Source organism: Ammospiza nelsoni, chromosome 1 (genome assembly GCF_027579445.1).
Source record: "Ammospiza nelsoni isolate bAmmNel1 chromosome 1, bAmmNel1.pri, whole genome shotgun sequence".
Classification (NCBI taxonomy): domain Eukaryota; kingdom Metazoa; phylum Chordata; class Aves; order Passeriformes; family Passerellidae; genus Ammospiza; species Ammospiza nelsoni.
In genome coordinates, this window is record NC_080633.1 from 3,204,949 (window position 1) to 3,220,602 (window position 15,654).

The 15,654-nt window shown below is 44.7% G+C and overlaps 1 protein-coding gene across 1 annotated transcript in view; it reads right to left on the reverse strand.

Moving 5' to 3' along the window:
• Positions 1-9,243: 9,243 nt before the first annotated feature.
• VIPR1 (vasoactive intestinal peptide receptor 1) overlaps positions 9,244-15,654 on the reverse strand; it is a 75,636-nt gene continuing 69,225 nt past the window's right edge. The window contains exons 11-12 of the mRNA XM_059483469.1: positions 15,327-15,368; positions 9,244-14,593 (exon numbers count right to left, since the gene is read on the reverse strand). Of these exons, the coding sequence (XP_059339452.1) occupies positions 14,402-14,593; positions 15,327-15,368 (234 nt within the window). The 3' untranslated portion in view covers positions 9,244-14,401. The remainder of the gene's footprint in view (positions 14,594-15,326; positions 15,369-15,654) is intronic.

Below are 15,654 nucleotides of genomic sequence, written 5' to 3' on the forward strand. Positions count from 1 at the left end.
TTTGAGCTCCCTTCCAACCCAAACCGTTCTGTGATTCCATGGTACTGACCAAATCTCCCACGATTATAAAGAGATTCTCTGTAAAAATGCAACCCAGTTAATGAAAACATGATTTCAACTTGAACAGATTCATGACGAAGTGGAAAATTGGGCCTGAGAAGTTTTTCTGAGCTGGTTTCACAGATGCTGAGCTGTTTTTTTGTAGCCACAAAATGAACCTGTGGAAAAATGCCTCAATGTAATCGTTCATTGGAGAGACACAGAGAGCAACACACAGCTCTTGTCACACGTGCAGCAGGATAAATGGAACAAGCAAAGGTCTGCTCTCTTATTGCTCCCATCTGGAGGGTAAACCTGACATTTCTATCTGCCAATAGCAATTTATTGTGAAGCAGAGCTGCGGGGAAGGTTTCCTCGCGCTAAATCAGCGAGCAGGAGAAATGAACCTTGTGTTACAACCAAATGAGAAGCTTAATCACAGCCTACATGTCTGGCTGCATAAATAATTCAAATACATACAGCTGCAATTTCAATATATTAAACCCCAACCTCCCGAACAGCCCAGTGAAAAACAAAAATTAATATTCCATTAGTAAAGAAACGGAATAAATTGAAGTTTGGGTTTGTTCTCATTTTGTCTTTGGGGAAGAAAGAACTTTTTACAACCCACAAGGAAAATAACTGTATTAATGATCATCTGGGGGTTACTCTCTCCCAGTTAATCTCTCTTTGCTGTAGCCACAGTCAAATTCTCTCTGTTGAACCCACAGAGCCCCCAAAAATTATTCCTGTCACTGAGCCAAGGTCATGAGTTTTAGGTGTATTACTGGAGGTAGAAAATGTTTTCTCTATTTTTTTTTAAAGTTCTAAAATTATGTTTTTCTTACAAACGGGAACATTCGCTAAACGTTAATGTAGTGAAGATAATTATGATCTTAACAACAGCAGTGTCCTTTTGGTGACAAGTGTTTTTTAATACTCTAATATTCAAGGTCTCCATACACATTGCTCACCACAAAGTTCTTTTTATAAGAATTTGATTTCGATATTCATGTACAACAAAAGCAAACCCCAATTATTTCTGTAAGGAGAGGGAGAGAGTACTGGATATCCTGTGAGGTCTGCAGGTATGTATTTCAAACAAAACTGTAATTGTTGTCACTTTCCTCCCCTGAATTTGAAGGGAAATGGATTTGTGCAACATTTTCTTCATCAGACTTTTTTTACTGGTGTTGTTTCCCATTATACACATTTGCCTTCACAAGAACTCGTTAGCAATTTCTGTATTCACTAATCTGACAGGAAGCAGAGCAGTTGTGCCTCAGAAGGCCAAGGAGAGCTGTGGACGCTGGTGATCCATCCATTCCTTGGATGTCCAGTTGGAATTGGCTGCTGAGGATTTCAGATTTCTGTGCTGCCAGGCACTGGCCCCCAGGAGAACACTGCACTGACCTGAGGCCCTGGAGAAGCTTCCAGAATGGAATGACAGAACTGGGATTGTGGGTGTGGAGTTTGGATAGAAGTGTGTGATACCACAGGGTGGGAAACTCAGAGTTTAAGGGTTTAGAATACAGTAATGGATATAAAGCAAAATGGAGGTTTTAGGGTGCTTCTTCTTCTTCTTCTCCTTCCTCTGCTTCTTCTTCTTCTGCTGCTTCTTCTTCTTGGTCTTCTTCTTCTTCTTGGTCTTCTTCTTCTTCTTCTTCTTCTTCTTCTTCTTCTTCTTCTTCTTCTTCTTCTTCTTCTTCTTCTTCTTCTTCTCCTTCTCCTCCTCCTCCTCCTCCTCCTCCTCCTCCTCCTCCTCCTCCTTCTCCATGGATTTGTGTGGTTTTGTGTAATTGGATAAAAAAGTCCACACTGTGGGCCATGGGTGGTTGGTTATTGGGTTAAAAGTAAAAAAAAATTTAGGTGCCATTTCTTAACTGGGCAGTTTGTCCTTGAAAGACCTTGTAGAGAGAGAGATGGGGCTCCATTTTTGTAGCCTGTTAGTGAAGTGCTGCAGAACTCACAGCTTGTAGGACTGTGGCATAGATATGAACTAATAAATATCTGAGTCTGAACACAAAATATCATCTTGAGCACTTTCAATCCCAACCCTGACAGAGGCAGAAAAGAAGATAAAGCCCTGCCAGTCCAGGTTCTCCTTGGCAGCTCCTCTGTAGTCATCACCTTAGACCTTTGCAGAGGAGCTCACACTCATCAGGAGTCCCTAAACCCCTCCTTTATGGTTTCCATGCAATGCATTCAGCAAGACGAGGACTTTGTGTGGGCCACATTTTGCCCCTTTCAAAGAGAAAAACTGGGAATTTCATTGTCTTCTCTGTCATTTAGTTTCCAAGTCCTAAATCAGACAACCTAAGGTTATTTAAGTATATTTAAATTGAGGATAAATTTATCTGCTGCACCTGCACGGATGAATTTCCCCTTAAACTGAATTAACTACATTGACAAGAACTCCCTAGAAATGAGTTCCAATGAGTGGCTCTGGCATTAATAGCTGCTTAATTGACACCTAGAAGCAGGTGAGAAGATTTTCCCCCAGAAAGTCAATACTAAAATAACAAATGTGTAAAAATAAAACAACAATGCTCTTTGTGTTTTCAAAGCTGACAATAGTTTTTCACACCCTGTCCCACTCAGCAGAGGGAAACTACCATTGCTCTCTGTGCAGTGAAATGTAGTTTTTCAGCTTCTCTCTGTAGAAACACGTTGTTTTTCAGGAGAGAAACATTGGGTGGAAGGTTTGTCCACATTCTAGGGCTGAATTCTGTTTTTGGGATCTATTTCTGATGTGAGGAATTTGTGCTCACCCTGCTGAGATTGGGTGAAGAAAGCAAACCTATCCAACAGAAGTGCTCACAGCTTTAAATCAGGGTTCAGAATTAACAGGAATTCATAATAAGGGAAATTTTCATTGTCCACCTCACCAAGCTGTGGTGTGTTAGTTTTAATTTGGTTTTGGTTTTTTTTTTGTAGTTTTGTTTGTTTGTTTTTGTTTTTTGTTTTTGTTTTTGTTTTGTTTTGTTTTGTTCCTGAAATGTAAAAGCTTTGGTAGGGAGCTTCGGCAGCCAGATGACAACAGTGAGGACTCTCATTTATCTTCATTGCTGAAGTGCTTCCAGCCTGTGTGTCAGCCTGCACTCCTCCAGCACCCTGCCAGCCTTGGCTCCTCAAGGACCTGTTCACCTCCTGACAAGAGATGTGTCCAGCGGTGTGTGTGGGACCCCGTCTCAAAAGCTCCCTGGAAATTTCTTGCTGGAGCAATTTCTGCTTTAAACTTTGCCTTAATGACACCTGAAATGCTTTTTCCCTGTGAACAGACCATAGAACTTGATGTTGAGTCTGAAGAATTTCACTTTTGTTCAAGGCTTGGGCAGCTTCCAGAGCTGGCATATTGCTATGGATGTGAGCAGCTCTCCAAAGAACATTGCATTAATTTACATTTTGCACTGTAATTAGATGGGATTTGAATGATGAGAGTTGCTGAGCTCTATACATGTTTTTTTTTTTTTGATGTTAGAAAAGGTGCTCATTGACTCTTGCTGCTCCTGAGCTCCACAGAACAACACTTGTGTTTCTCACCTGCCATGAGAATGTTGTGTATTATAACTACAGACAAATAAATCATTGTGTACATAGAAAAAATTAACTGATGCAGATGGGTATTAAATGTCAGAATGGTTTGTGTTGGAAGGGGCCTTAAAAACCACCTTGTTCCACCCCGTCATGGGCAGGGGCACCTTCCACCAGAGCAGGTTGTCCAAAGCAAGGACTCAGTCTTGATCTGAACTGTTGCTCTCACTTTATTTAGTTGCCCTGACTAAGATGAGTCAGTGGGGGGAAGGCAGTGCCATCCATTTATTTTCTTTTTTCTTTTCTTTTCTTTTTCTTTCTCCTTTCCTTTCCCTTTCCTTTCCTTTCCTTTCCTTTCCTTTCCTTTCCTTTCCTTTCCTTTCCTTTCCTTTCCTTTCCTTTCCTTTCCTTTCCTTTCCTTTCCTTTCCTTTCCTTTCCTTTCCTTTCCTTTCCTTTCCTTTCCTTTCCTTTCCTTTCCTTTCCCTTTCCCTTTCCTTTTCCTTTTTCCTTTTTCCTTTTTCCTTTCCCCCCAGCAGCCAAACAAATGCAATCAGTTGCTCACACAAGCCCTAATCACTGATCCAGCTGATGAATTCCAAATCTTTCCTTGGAGATGGGGGAGCTGTTGAGAGCCCAGAATTGAGTTGTACTCTATAATTTTTATTCCAAGCTTTATCCTTGCCCAGTTCTGGCCAAAATTACAGTAATTGTCTCAGAAACTGAGGGTTCCTGGCCAGTAATGGAAGCAGGGGGAGAATAAAACCATCCAGTCTTCTCCAAATCAGGTGATTTGCAAAGAGATCCTTGGAAATGTGACCATCACCAGCTGGGAAGGGGCTGAGTTCCCTCCCAGCCAAGAGGGACCTTCTCCCATCATGGACCAACGTGTTTGGAATCTTCTCAAAAGCCACAGAATTCCTTGAGCCCCCTTTTTAGACTCCTACCTGTGAACTAAAGAAGACATGAGGAGAGCTGGAATTTAGTGGCCAGCTAGATCACACTTGATGGGAAATACTTGATGGGATGGAATGAAGGCCTGCATTCCAACCCAAAAATCACATTTCACACATAAATCTATTCCACGTAATAAATTCCTTCATCGCTGCCAGCTGAGATCATGTTTCTACCAGATCCCCATAATTTTTTTAGCTGGGAGCAGATAGGACATAATGAAATATTATGGATTTTAATGGCTTTACGCCAAAGAGCTCAGGATTAAGTGGCTGATAAGGAACAGCCATTAAATTAGATATCCCAGAGCAATAAATCTGTAAGAGCTGGGTGAGGCAGATTCTTGGCAGCAGTGCCCAACTCAGTGTCAGGGTCTTGCTGCTGGTATTTTACTTCCTTTGTAAAATGAGTTTCACAAGTGAATTCAGGTAAAAAAAAATTATGTTTGGGTGCAGTCATTTTTCAGGAGAAAAAGACAAATCTGTGGGTGTTGTAAGGAACAACCCTAGTTTATTTCACATAAATATTGGCATCCCTGTGCTTTAAAAGCCACTTCCTTGATTTGGAGCTGATATTAAATGACAGAATTCCTGTTTGTCAACCAGGACAATTGAATTAATAGTCCCATCCCTGGAAGTGCTCATGACTGCAGTGACCAATCTTTGACTGGTTTCATGTGGTTGTTTTTAATTAATGGCCAGGTTGGATGGAGCTTGCAGCCACTTGGTCCACTCACCTGCCTTTGTTCTTATGATCTAACAAAGGAGTAAATGCAAAAGGGGCTCTACGGGAGGAATGATTTCCCCGTGAGCACTGCCAGTGGCAGAAGAGGATTTTAGGCTTTCAGAAAGTGTTACAGCTGTGACACCATGCCCAGGCTCCTTGTGCCACCTGTCCTTGGGATCCTTGGACAACCCTCTGAGCTGAGGACAGCCAAATTCCCTCTGTGGATTGTACTGAGGCACAGTTCAGTTTATATCCCCGGTGTGAGGGTGTAGATACAACCAATTGCATGTGCAGGGAAGATGATTTAACCACTAGGGTTGATCCACTACATGGGAAATTGCTTTAATGTCATGGAGATCACAAAATTCCTCATCCTGGTATTTTGCCTTGGAAACCACGGGGGATCAAAGGAAGAGAATGTCGTTTGCCTTCTTTAAACATGATTCTTTATAATAGAGAAAGATGCTTTTGCAGTCATGAAAACTGAATTTACACAGAGAGGCCCTAAAAGCCAAGCTCAAAACCTTCCAGAGGTTGTGGTTGCATGTTCCATCAAATTCAGAATAATGGTGTGTGCCTAAGAAAAACCATGCCTTGCTCTTTGCCAGCCAGGAGGGACACAGAGGACACACAGCTGGGACCTAAGAGGGTTGGGCTGGATTTTTTTTCCATACTTCTCAGGTGACCTTCATCAAACCCACTTACATCCATTTCTGAGCAGTGATTGGGGTTTCTCACGTGGATGATGTTTTTTGGTGGATTTGGGATTATCCTCACCTCTACAGACACAGAATAAATGTAATTGTCTGCTTTTCCCTTTCCCCAACCCTCACAAGCTGTGTTCCTGATTTCTGGCTGAACCCACAGAGAGATCCAGTGGAAGTCAACACAAACAGCTTCACTTCTCAGAACAGGCCAGAGCATCAGACCCCTTGATTTTAAATGAAAATGGTTAATCCATGCAGAAAGAGGAACAAATATAGCCTGGACCTGTCATTTCCAGTTGAAGGTTCGGCCTTTATCAGCAGTGTCAGCACTGGGTGTAAATCAGTTTAAGGAGGGGCTGAGTGGCCAAACTGGCCCTATGGACATGGAAAAGCTCACTGACCTCTTGCTGAGATCTATTTTCACTGCCTGATATTCGTGTGCATCAAATAATGTCTTTGATGTGAACAATTACGGTTCACTTGTGGTTGCCTGCTGGGCTTTCCTCCAGCACAGAGGAAGGCTTGTGCTTTGTCCTGAGCAATAAAGATGTTTGCTGGAGGATATTCCAGCAGCAATCTGTATTTGTGTGTGGGGTTGTACATTCATGTGACCGCAGGAATCATCTCACACCTGTGGATTGTGACAAAATGATCACAGTGTGGTCATGATTTCATGGTTGTCACCTCCACCCATCAGTCCTGCCTCCAAAGGACCTTCCATGCACCCAGCTCGTGCAGTGGAGGAGGTTTTGGGGTCAATTATGTTGGATTTGGCACTGGTTCTTCTGCTGGCATTGATGTTCCCAAATAAGGTCTCCTCAGAACTCCCATCTACTTGAAGATGTCACTGCTCACTTTGTGCCACATGTCCCTGGGATCCTGGGACAACCCAGCATCTGTCTGAGGACTAAATGGCCTTTAAAGGTCTAAAGGACTTTAAAGGACTAAATGGCCTTTAAAAGTCCCTTCCAACATTAATATTTCTATGATTCTCTGATTTTAAGAGTGATTTGGTCTGTCTGGCTAACCTTTCAAATTAGGAGGTCATTATGCTTAACTCTAAGCAAGAACCTCCCCAGCTCACAACTTCCTTCTTAGTTTTCCTTCTCTATGTCTTCTCCAGGATTGTGAGGAATAAATTAAAATATCAGGTGGAACACCTCAAACACAATGTCTTCACAATGGTTTTATTGCTTGTTTCCAGCAGTGTCAACCACAGAGAAGAACCCCCTCTGAAGCAAGGAGGTGAACCAAATACAAAGGAAAAAAACAATTAAAAGAAAAAAAAAAAAATATAGCCATTTCATTGCATATGTACAGAGTCAGACCAAAAATAAATAACATCAGGCAAAAGGCCATGGAACAAGGCAGAGATTTCACCTGTGCTGAGCAAGCAAGCCTGTTCTTGCTGGCATGGAGGGTACATCACAAGCACCTGGTACAGAGAAGCCCACGGAGACAGAGATCTCTGCTCACAGCCCATGCCCATCACCCTCTGCTGCCAAAGCCTATTTACAGGAGGGCAGAGCAGAGGAGTTCACAGCTGGAGGGAGAAGGGTCAGCTGGCACCGGCTGCTGACCCACAGCTTGAGGTGTTTGAAACAGGCTCTGAAAAATGCACTTTGGAGTTCAAAACTGCCTTTTTGAACTCGGTTTGTCATCATCATCATCTGAGTATCAAAAATGTGGTGTTTATTCTTTTTTTTTTCTTTTTGAATGTGCTCTTCAGATTTCCTCTATGTACAAATGTACAATATCCACAAAACTTGGGTATAAAACACTGGTGCTCTGCTGCTGCCAAAGTGTGTGTCCTCAGGGTCTGGCCCTCAGAACACAAGTGGGCATTATTTTCCTTACAGACCTGTCCCAAATGTTTGTTTTCTCCCCTGTGATTTCACAGTATTCTAGAAATAACCAGAATTTCAAACCCAGGGCTCTTCAGGATATAGGACAACATGCAAGTTAGGACATTCAGGATCGGGTGGAAAAGATGGTCTGTGCTCCCAAGAAACTCCAGATTAAAAGCCATATGTGCATCTGCACAGGTCTCCAGGGGAAATAAGGAGGTCAGTCACTTTAATTATACATAATAACAAGGTCCGTCACTGTTTTGTACCTCATCAGACTAAAATGCAAATATTGGGTTTGGAGAGGGGATGAAAAGCTGACTGACTGAAAGGAAATGGATTGAAATCCACAATTTGAGACATCTGACTCCACCTGCTGTCATGGACGTATTTTCTGAAAAATACTTTTGCTGGGATTTTTCTCCTGAGAAGCTGAGAAGCCTCAGAGGAAAAGAAAAACAATAATTATCTGCTGCTGTGGAATGCAACAGGTGCATCTGTGATTGGTCTCATGTGGTTGTTTTTAATTAATGGCCAATACAGTCCAGCTGTCTCAGACTCTCTGGTCAGTCACAAAATTTTATCATCATTCCTTTTCTTTCCTTTTGATGGAATAATTTTCTTCTATTCTTTAGTATAGTTTTAGTGTATAATTTCCTTTTAATATAATATATATCATAAAATAATAAATCAGCCTTCTGAAACACGGAGTCAAGATTCTCATCTCTTCCCTCGCCCTGGGACCCCTGTGCACACCACCACAGCCCTGCCAGTCTGGGACTTGAATCTTTCCCTTTTTCCAGCAGTTTAGTGCCTGAGTGATGCCAGCAGAGCCCTTCTGGATGGACGTGGGGGTGTGTGAGCCCCTGCTCTTTGAGGTTCATCTCCACTGAAGCAGCTCTGTGGTGCTGGCCCCATCAGCACTGCAGTGGGAAAAGTGCAAATTTGCGTTGTGGGCCAGGGAGTTCAGGATTGCAATGCCTGTCCCCAGGAGTTTGGCACATTTAGGGTGCAGAGATGCCACGGGGGGGAAGCACAGGGCTGGGAGGGAACCTGGGCTGTGCCCAACACCCAGTGGGACACAGCAGGAGGAATGTTTTATGTGGGCTTTCCTGTTAGGGCTGCATTCACCTGCCAGAGAAGGGACATTGCTCCTGGTCCTCCTGTGCTTCCACAGGCCATTTATCAAACCAAGATGCACCTGTGTGCTCAGAGTAACATAAGCTTCATGGAGACACACATTGGCACTTCCCAGTTTGAGATACTCCCTTTTGGTCAGAAATTATTTTGTATTTCCTTTCCCTATGTTTCCTTTCCCCTTGTTTAAACCCTGAGGTGAATCTAGAAGGAATGGAGACAAAAAAATCCCCCCAAACCCCTTTAATCCCTGCCATGGAGCCAATGGTGTTCATTCACTCCTGAGCTTTCTTTGGAACTTCATTTTGCTTTTGAAAAACTGCCATCAACCTTTCATTAATCAGCAGGTGCATTTCTCTCTGAAAGCATTTCCATCAGATTGGAGCAGAGATTTGGGTTTAACCCCTCTGCCCTGGGGCACACACATGACCCTCATTGCTTTTAAGATGAATGGGAACCCAGTGGGATAGAGAGAAAAAAGGAAATATGATGATTTGTTCATGTATAAAATATCTTTTCTCCAGCAACACCTTCCTGGAGAAAAACATGACTTGTTTCCTAGCAAAAAACCCCAAACAAACCAAAAATAAAACAAAATGCTCAGATCTTTCAGCTTCTGGCCTTTTCCACTTTTCATTCCACAACTGCAGTAATGCTGCTGCTCCTGCATACATAACTCTGATTTTAAAAACTTGCTTGATTTTAATGCCTCTAAAATTCTGCAACAGAATTAATTTGCTAAACCCTAAACATGGTCATATTCTCATTTCTTACTGTTTGTGAGAGGGTCACAAAGCAACACAGGTCCCAGCTGAACAGAAATATCTACAGTCTAATGTTAGCATTGAACCTGCTACCTCTAGACCTTGACAGTAATTTATTGTTTATATTTTAATTGTTCTGTACTTATGAATAAATTTAATAATTCAATCCCTGAAGTATAGAACAGGAGGGGCTTACTCTGTCCCTGATGTGAAAAGGGAGTAAACAGCTCCAGAATGAAGAAAAAATAATTATTTTGAAGGCAAATCCCAGTTTAATGCTGGTGTAATTCAGGAGTCATTGCCATGAACTGATTGGTGCAAGCAGGATCAGAATTTGGCTTTATTTATATAAAGAGTTTCGGAGCCCAAATCCATGATCCTCAAACACATCTGTGCCTTTTAACAGAGGCAGAAGAAGCTTTCACAGAATGACCAGGTTGGAAGAGACCTTCAAGGCCATCGAGTCCAACCCAGCCCCAACAGCTCAACCAAACCCTGGCACCCAGTGCCACATCCAGGCCTTGTTAAACACACCCAGGGATGGGGACTGCACCACCTCCCCGGGCAGCCATTCCAGAACTTTATCACTCTTTCTGTGAAAAACTTTTCCTGCTATCCAACCTGTATTTCCCTTGGTGCAGCTCGAGGCTGTGTGCTCTGGCTGTGTCAGTGCTGCTGCAGACAGAGCCCAGCCCCAGCTGAGCACAGGCACCTTTCAGGAGCTGCACAGAGTGATGGGGGCAGCCCTGAGTCTCCTTTTCTCCTTTAACACATTTTAAGAGGCACACCTCTGATCTTTGATGCAGCAAATGGATGCAATTTCCCTGCTGGGGTCAGTTTTGGGTGGGGAAGCAGCAAAAGTGCTAAGCTCTGTTCTGTGTGGGGCCAGGTCATGGGGCCAGGACAGCTTGCTCCACGTTGTCATCTGCAGTGAAGTCCTTGAATTCCATTTTATTGATGAGCTGGATGAGAAGCAGAGTAGACCAGGCCAAGTTCTGGAGCCAATTCCAGTCAAACAGGGCCCAATGCCAATGTCATCATTCCCTTGATTGCTCACGTCCCCAGAGTGAGAAGATTTCTCTCTTTATGAAGTGATTCCACCCCCAGCTCCTGTGTTTTCCTGGAACACAGCTGGGCTGGCAGCTTTGCATTGCTGACATTGCCATGCCTGTCGCAGCAGGTCCATTCAGCAGGTTCATTTAACCCCTCAAACACCCCTGACAGCAGAAAGGAGGCATGGCTGGATGTTCAGTGATGAAATAATTGTGAGCAGGGTGCCTGGGGGCACAGCTCTGGCATGCTGATATACTCCACACTTTTTGAAGGATCCCCTCAGCTTAGGGAAGATCCCATCTTCAGGTTCCTGTGCAGAACAGCCTGGTGGGGAATGTGACAGGCTGCAGAGGAGCCTCTGGTGAGGGTAAATATCCAGCTGGGGTTTTTCCCTGTCACATCTCCAAAAGGCAAACCTTTCCTGGCTGTCTTTGGCATATGGCTGGTGCTGGCTTGGGTTAGCACAGGGCTGGAACACAAAAAATACTGCAAACACACAAATTTCCTGCAAATGGAGAGGAAAAGGGAGCACAAGGAGAGGAAAGGGAAGAGCAGAGGGAAAATGCTCAGTGTGTCTCACAGGATGGCTCACAGGCCTGGAACAGATGGGAAGGGATTCCCTCACATCCCACAAAGGAGGCTGCTGGCAGTGGTGCTGCACTTCTGCTCCACAGCTCTGTGCTCCAGCTCCTCTGCTGCTTGGCTGGCACCTGAAATTCCAGTTCACACCTCAGTGGATGCATTCCCAAGACTGGGCAGTCTCTCCTCTGCAGCCCATCAGTTTTGTTGGGTATAAATATTTACCATGGCAGATGAACAGGGAGAATGGCTTTGCAGCCTGATGGATCCAATCTTTCCCAGACTGACATTGCTTCAGAACTCTGAACCAGTAAGACAAAGCATTTTACACCAAGTGGAACAATTTGGAAGCTGAGACTGAATTTTCCCTTGCTTCTTCTGGGCTTCTTTGAAGTTAGTCATTCACCTGGAAAAATGAAGTCAAATCCTTGCTTTGAACCAGGCACAGCAGCAGAAGTGGTGGTACTGGGGGGATTTCTCCAGTGTTTACTGGGTGAGTCCTAATCCAGGTCTGAAAAAGCTCAGCAGAGCAGCACAAGCACCAAACACAAAGAGAATCACAGAATATCCTGAGTTAGAAGGGAGCCACAAGGATCATCGAGTCCAACTCCTGGTCCTCCACAGGACAACCCCAAAAGCCACACAAAATGCCTTGAGAGCATCATACAAATTTTTCTTGAACTCTGCTCAGGACCACTTCAAAGGTTCTTGCTTTTGAGAACCTTCTGGATTTTAATGGGATATTGTTTGAGGGGTGTCAAGGCATAAAGGCTTCAATTCAAGAAAAGTGGGAAAAATTGGAGCATCCTCTTGCTTTCTCTGCATTTTGGGAATCAGTGAGCTGCATTTTGGTGATCTCATGGCACGTCAGAGTTGGATCCTCACTGTTGATGTGGGCTCAGTGCAAAGTAGCCATAACAAAGCTGGCTCACACCTGGCCAGCCTGGGATCACCAGCACTGTAATTCCAGGAATTTTCATGTCTTCCTGATGTTTTAGGACCTACAGGCTGGGTAGCCATGTGGCAGGTCTGAGCTGGCTCCCTGCAGACTCAGGACTGCACCTTTGCCCGTGGTGGATCACAGTTCCTCATGACTGCAGCCCACCACACTGTTATCAGTCCTACACCTGGATGAATACTTTGGGAGAACCCAGCTGAGCTGATAACAGGCTCTGGGAATGGTTATGGATGGAACACTGCCCTGTCAGGACTCAGAAAGGAGCTAGATCTGCAAGTTCTCCTCCTGGGCTCAGTGTGGTTTGTTGGCATCCTTTGCTTAGGGCCAATAACCCCCAGCCCCGCCAGGCTGCAGGTGCTTCCCTCCATTGAACTTTCATTTCATTGTGGAGAAATAAAGCAGAGAAACTGAGATCTCTGAGCTCTAAAAGAGGAGCTCACCTCCCTCTCCAGGTGTCTGTGTTGGTGACCCAGACACTCCTTCACAAGGACATGTTTTAGTAGGATGGCAGTAGCCCAATTACTGAGGGTGCTCATGAGCTGGGCAGGGATTTCTCACCCTCAGCATAAAACTTTTTCAACCCCACTTGATGCAGTTGAGTGGGGCACAGACATGAGCATCTGTATCCCTGTATTTTGAGTTTGGGACTCTGGGGTTGCCTCAAATGAGCAGGACTGGGCTTTAACATTTCTCATTTGCCTCTCCACCACAAAAACAAGAATTAAAAAAAAACATTCTCCCTTGGTTTTAATGGAATCCATGTGCATTCTTCAAGTAGGAGTTGCCCCTGTGTGGAAACTAAAAGGCCTTCAGAAAAAAGGTAAAATGCACACACACATCTTAAATATCTAGCAATGCCTTCACATAGGATGAAAGTTTCCCAGAAAAGCTGAAGAAGAAATCCATTTAATAGCTCCTGCACTCCTTCCTCCCTCCTGGAGTGCCAGTTGTGTGCTGAGACAACCTTGTCCTGATGAAAGCAATTTCACCTGCTGCTGTGACACTCATTTTTTTTCATCTGGAGAGTGGCTCCTTATGGCAGCTCTGACTCAATTAAGGATTACAGGGCCCTGTACTTCCCTTTCCTGACAATGTGTGCTAAGCAAGTGCAAATGAATTACAGCCCAATTATTTCCCCCTGATCCCTAATGAGCCTGGGTGCATCCATGCACCGAGATCTATGGGACAACTTAAAGAGAATGAAAAAAACACAGCCGTGCTCTGCTTTTGGCATCTGGCCCTGCTTTTTATACATGCAAATCGAGTTTCCTGTTCATGGAACACAATCAAGCAAAACACCATGTCACCAACACAGTCCTCATGCTGCTCCTTCTCAGTGATCTGCTCTTCCACAGGGTTCCTGGAAAGCTTCTGCTCCCAAGGGTGGTGGGGAAATAGCAGAACACACTGGGGCATCCTCTGAGGGGCTCTCCTGGTGCTGCAGCTTCATCTCCACCTGTGTAAAATGTGGGGGCCATGTGCTGGCCTCTCCCTTCCTGCTCACGTTCCTCCTGTCCCTTCTCCCCATGTCCCCAGCACCGTCTTTGGTGCTGCATCATCACCTCTTATCCACAGGAATTTTGGCACATTCATATGTTTGGTGTTTTTTTTTTTTTTTTCCTGCTTCCTGCCTCTGTCTCTCCTTTACTGGCTCATTTTTTTAGAAAAAAAGTGCAATTTGTCTGAGAGATGCCAGTTCTGGTAAAGCCACCAAGGACTGAGGCTCTCCCTCCCTTACCCCCAGTACTTCATTATTTATGTCACACCAGCATCTCCCAGGCTGTCCTCAAGCAAGTTGGACAATTCCTCAGAGTTATCAATCCCTGAGGGCTTGAAACTGAAGCTTAAGTTGGACAATTCCTCAGAGTTATCAGTCCCTGAGGGCTTGAAACTGAAGAGTGAAAGGCCTGAAAAGAGGAAGAGCAAAAGCGTTCCTCTGCCTCTTGGCTCGTCCAATCTCATCCTGGACGCCAGCGGCTCTTCCAGTTGTGTGTCCTCTGTTGGCTCATGTGGAGCAGGTCAATTCACAGGGGTTTCTCATGGGATCACTGATTCCCGGGGATCCTCGTGTCTCAGTTTGGGATGCTCAGTGCCTGGGGAGCCTCTCACACCAGGGAGAACTCGGCCTGGAAGCCGGAGCAGCGGCGCGTCTTTGGCGAGCACTTGGTCAGCATGGAGATCTGGGTGCTGAAGTTGGTGCCGTTGCTGCCCAGGGAAGGGTGGTGGTACTTCATGTCCGAGCCCAGGAACCGCTCCAGGTGCCACCTCCGCCACTTCCTCTTGAGCTCGGCTTGCACCTGGGCATGGGAAAGAGGAAAGGCAGCACAGGGCATCACTTGGTGTTTCACAGAATTCACAGAGGGACCAGGTTGGAAGAGACCTTCAAGGTCATCGAGTCCAACCCAGCCCCAACAGCTCAGCTAAACCCAGGCACCCAGTGCCACATCCAGGCCTTGTTAAACACACCCAGGGATGGGGACTGCACCACCTCCCTGGACAGCCATTCCAGAACTTCATCAATATTTTATCACTTTTTCTTAATACCCAACCTAAATTTCCCTTGATGCAACTTGACACTGTGTGTGGTCACATTTCTCTTCACAGAGAAAAGCAAGGCACAACTTCCCAAGGATATTTCTGGGAATCGCAGCGAGGAACCTCAGAGAAAGAAAGATCAATTCTTATCTCAATTGCTGCTCCTCTTGTTCACAAGTGGAATGCACTGTGGAAGATTTTTTACCTGAAGGGAACTGGTAATTGGATTCTGGTGTGTTTTGATTCATTGGCCAATTGGATCCAGGTGTGTGTGTTGGGACTGTCACTGACAGTCAGGAGATGCTGTGCAGTTGAGTTGAGTGCTTGTGTAGATTCAGTTTAGATGTAATGTAATATAGTGTAATGTAGTACAGAATAATCTAGTATAATAAAGTAATTAATCAGCCTTCTGATATCTGATACCACTCTCCACATGCATTCATTCTGTTCTAGCTGCAAACATTAACCAAAAAAACTCTGATGGTCTGGTCTCACCTCTCCATTGAGAAAGCAGTACAGCACAGCCACCACAAACCCCTGGGAAAAGGAGAAAACAGGATTTTAGCACTGCAGACAGAGTGTAGATCCATTCATTTCCCAAAGGAGAGATCACACAACCACAGAGTTGTTCAGGTTGGAAAAGACCTCTGAGATCATCAAGCCCAACCATTCCCCCAGCACAGCCAAGTCCACCACTGGCCCGTGTCCCCAAGTGCCACATCCGCACAGTTTTTGAACACTTCCAGGTGCCAGATGTGCAGTGATAATGATGCAGACAGGGTTGTTAATAATTTACCACTGAATGAAACTTGCTGCTCAGAGC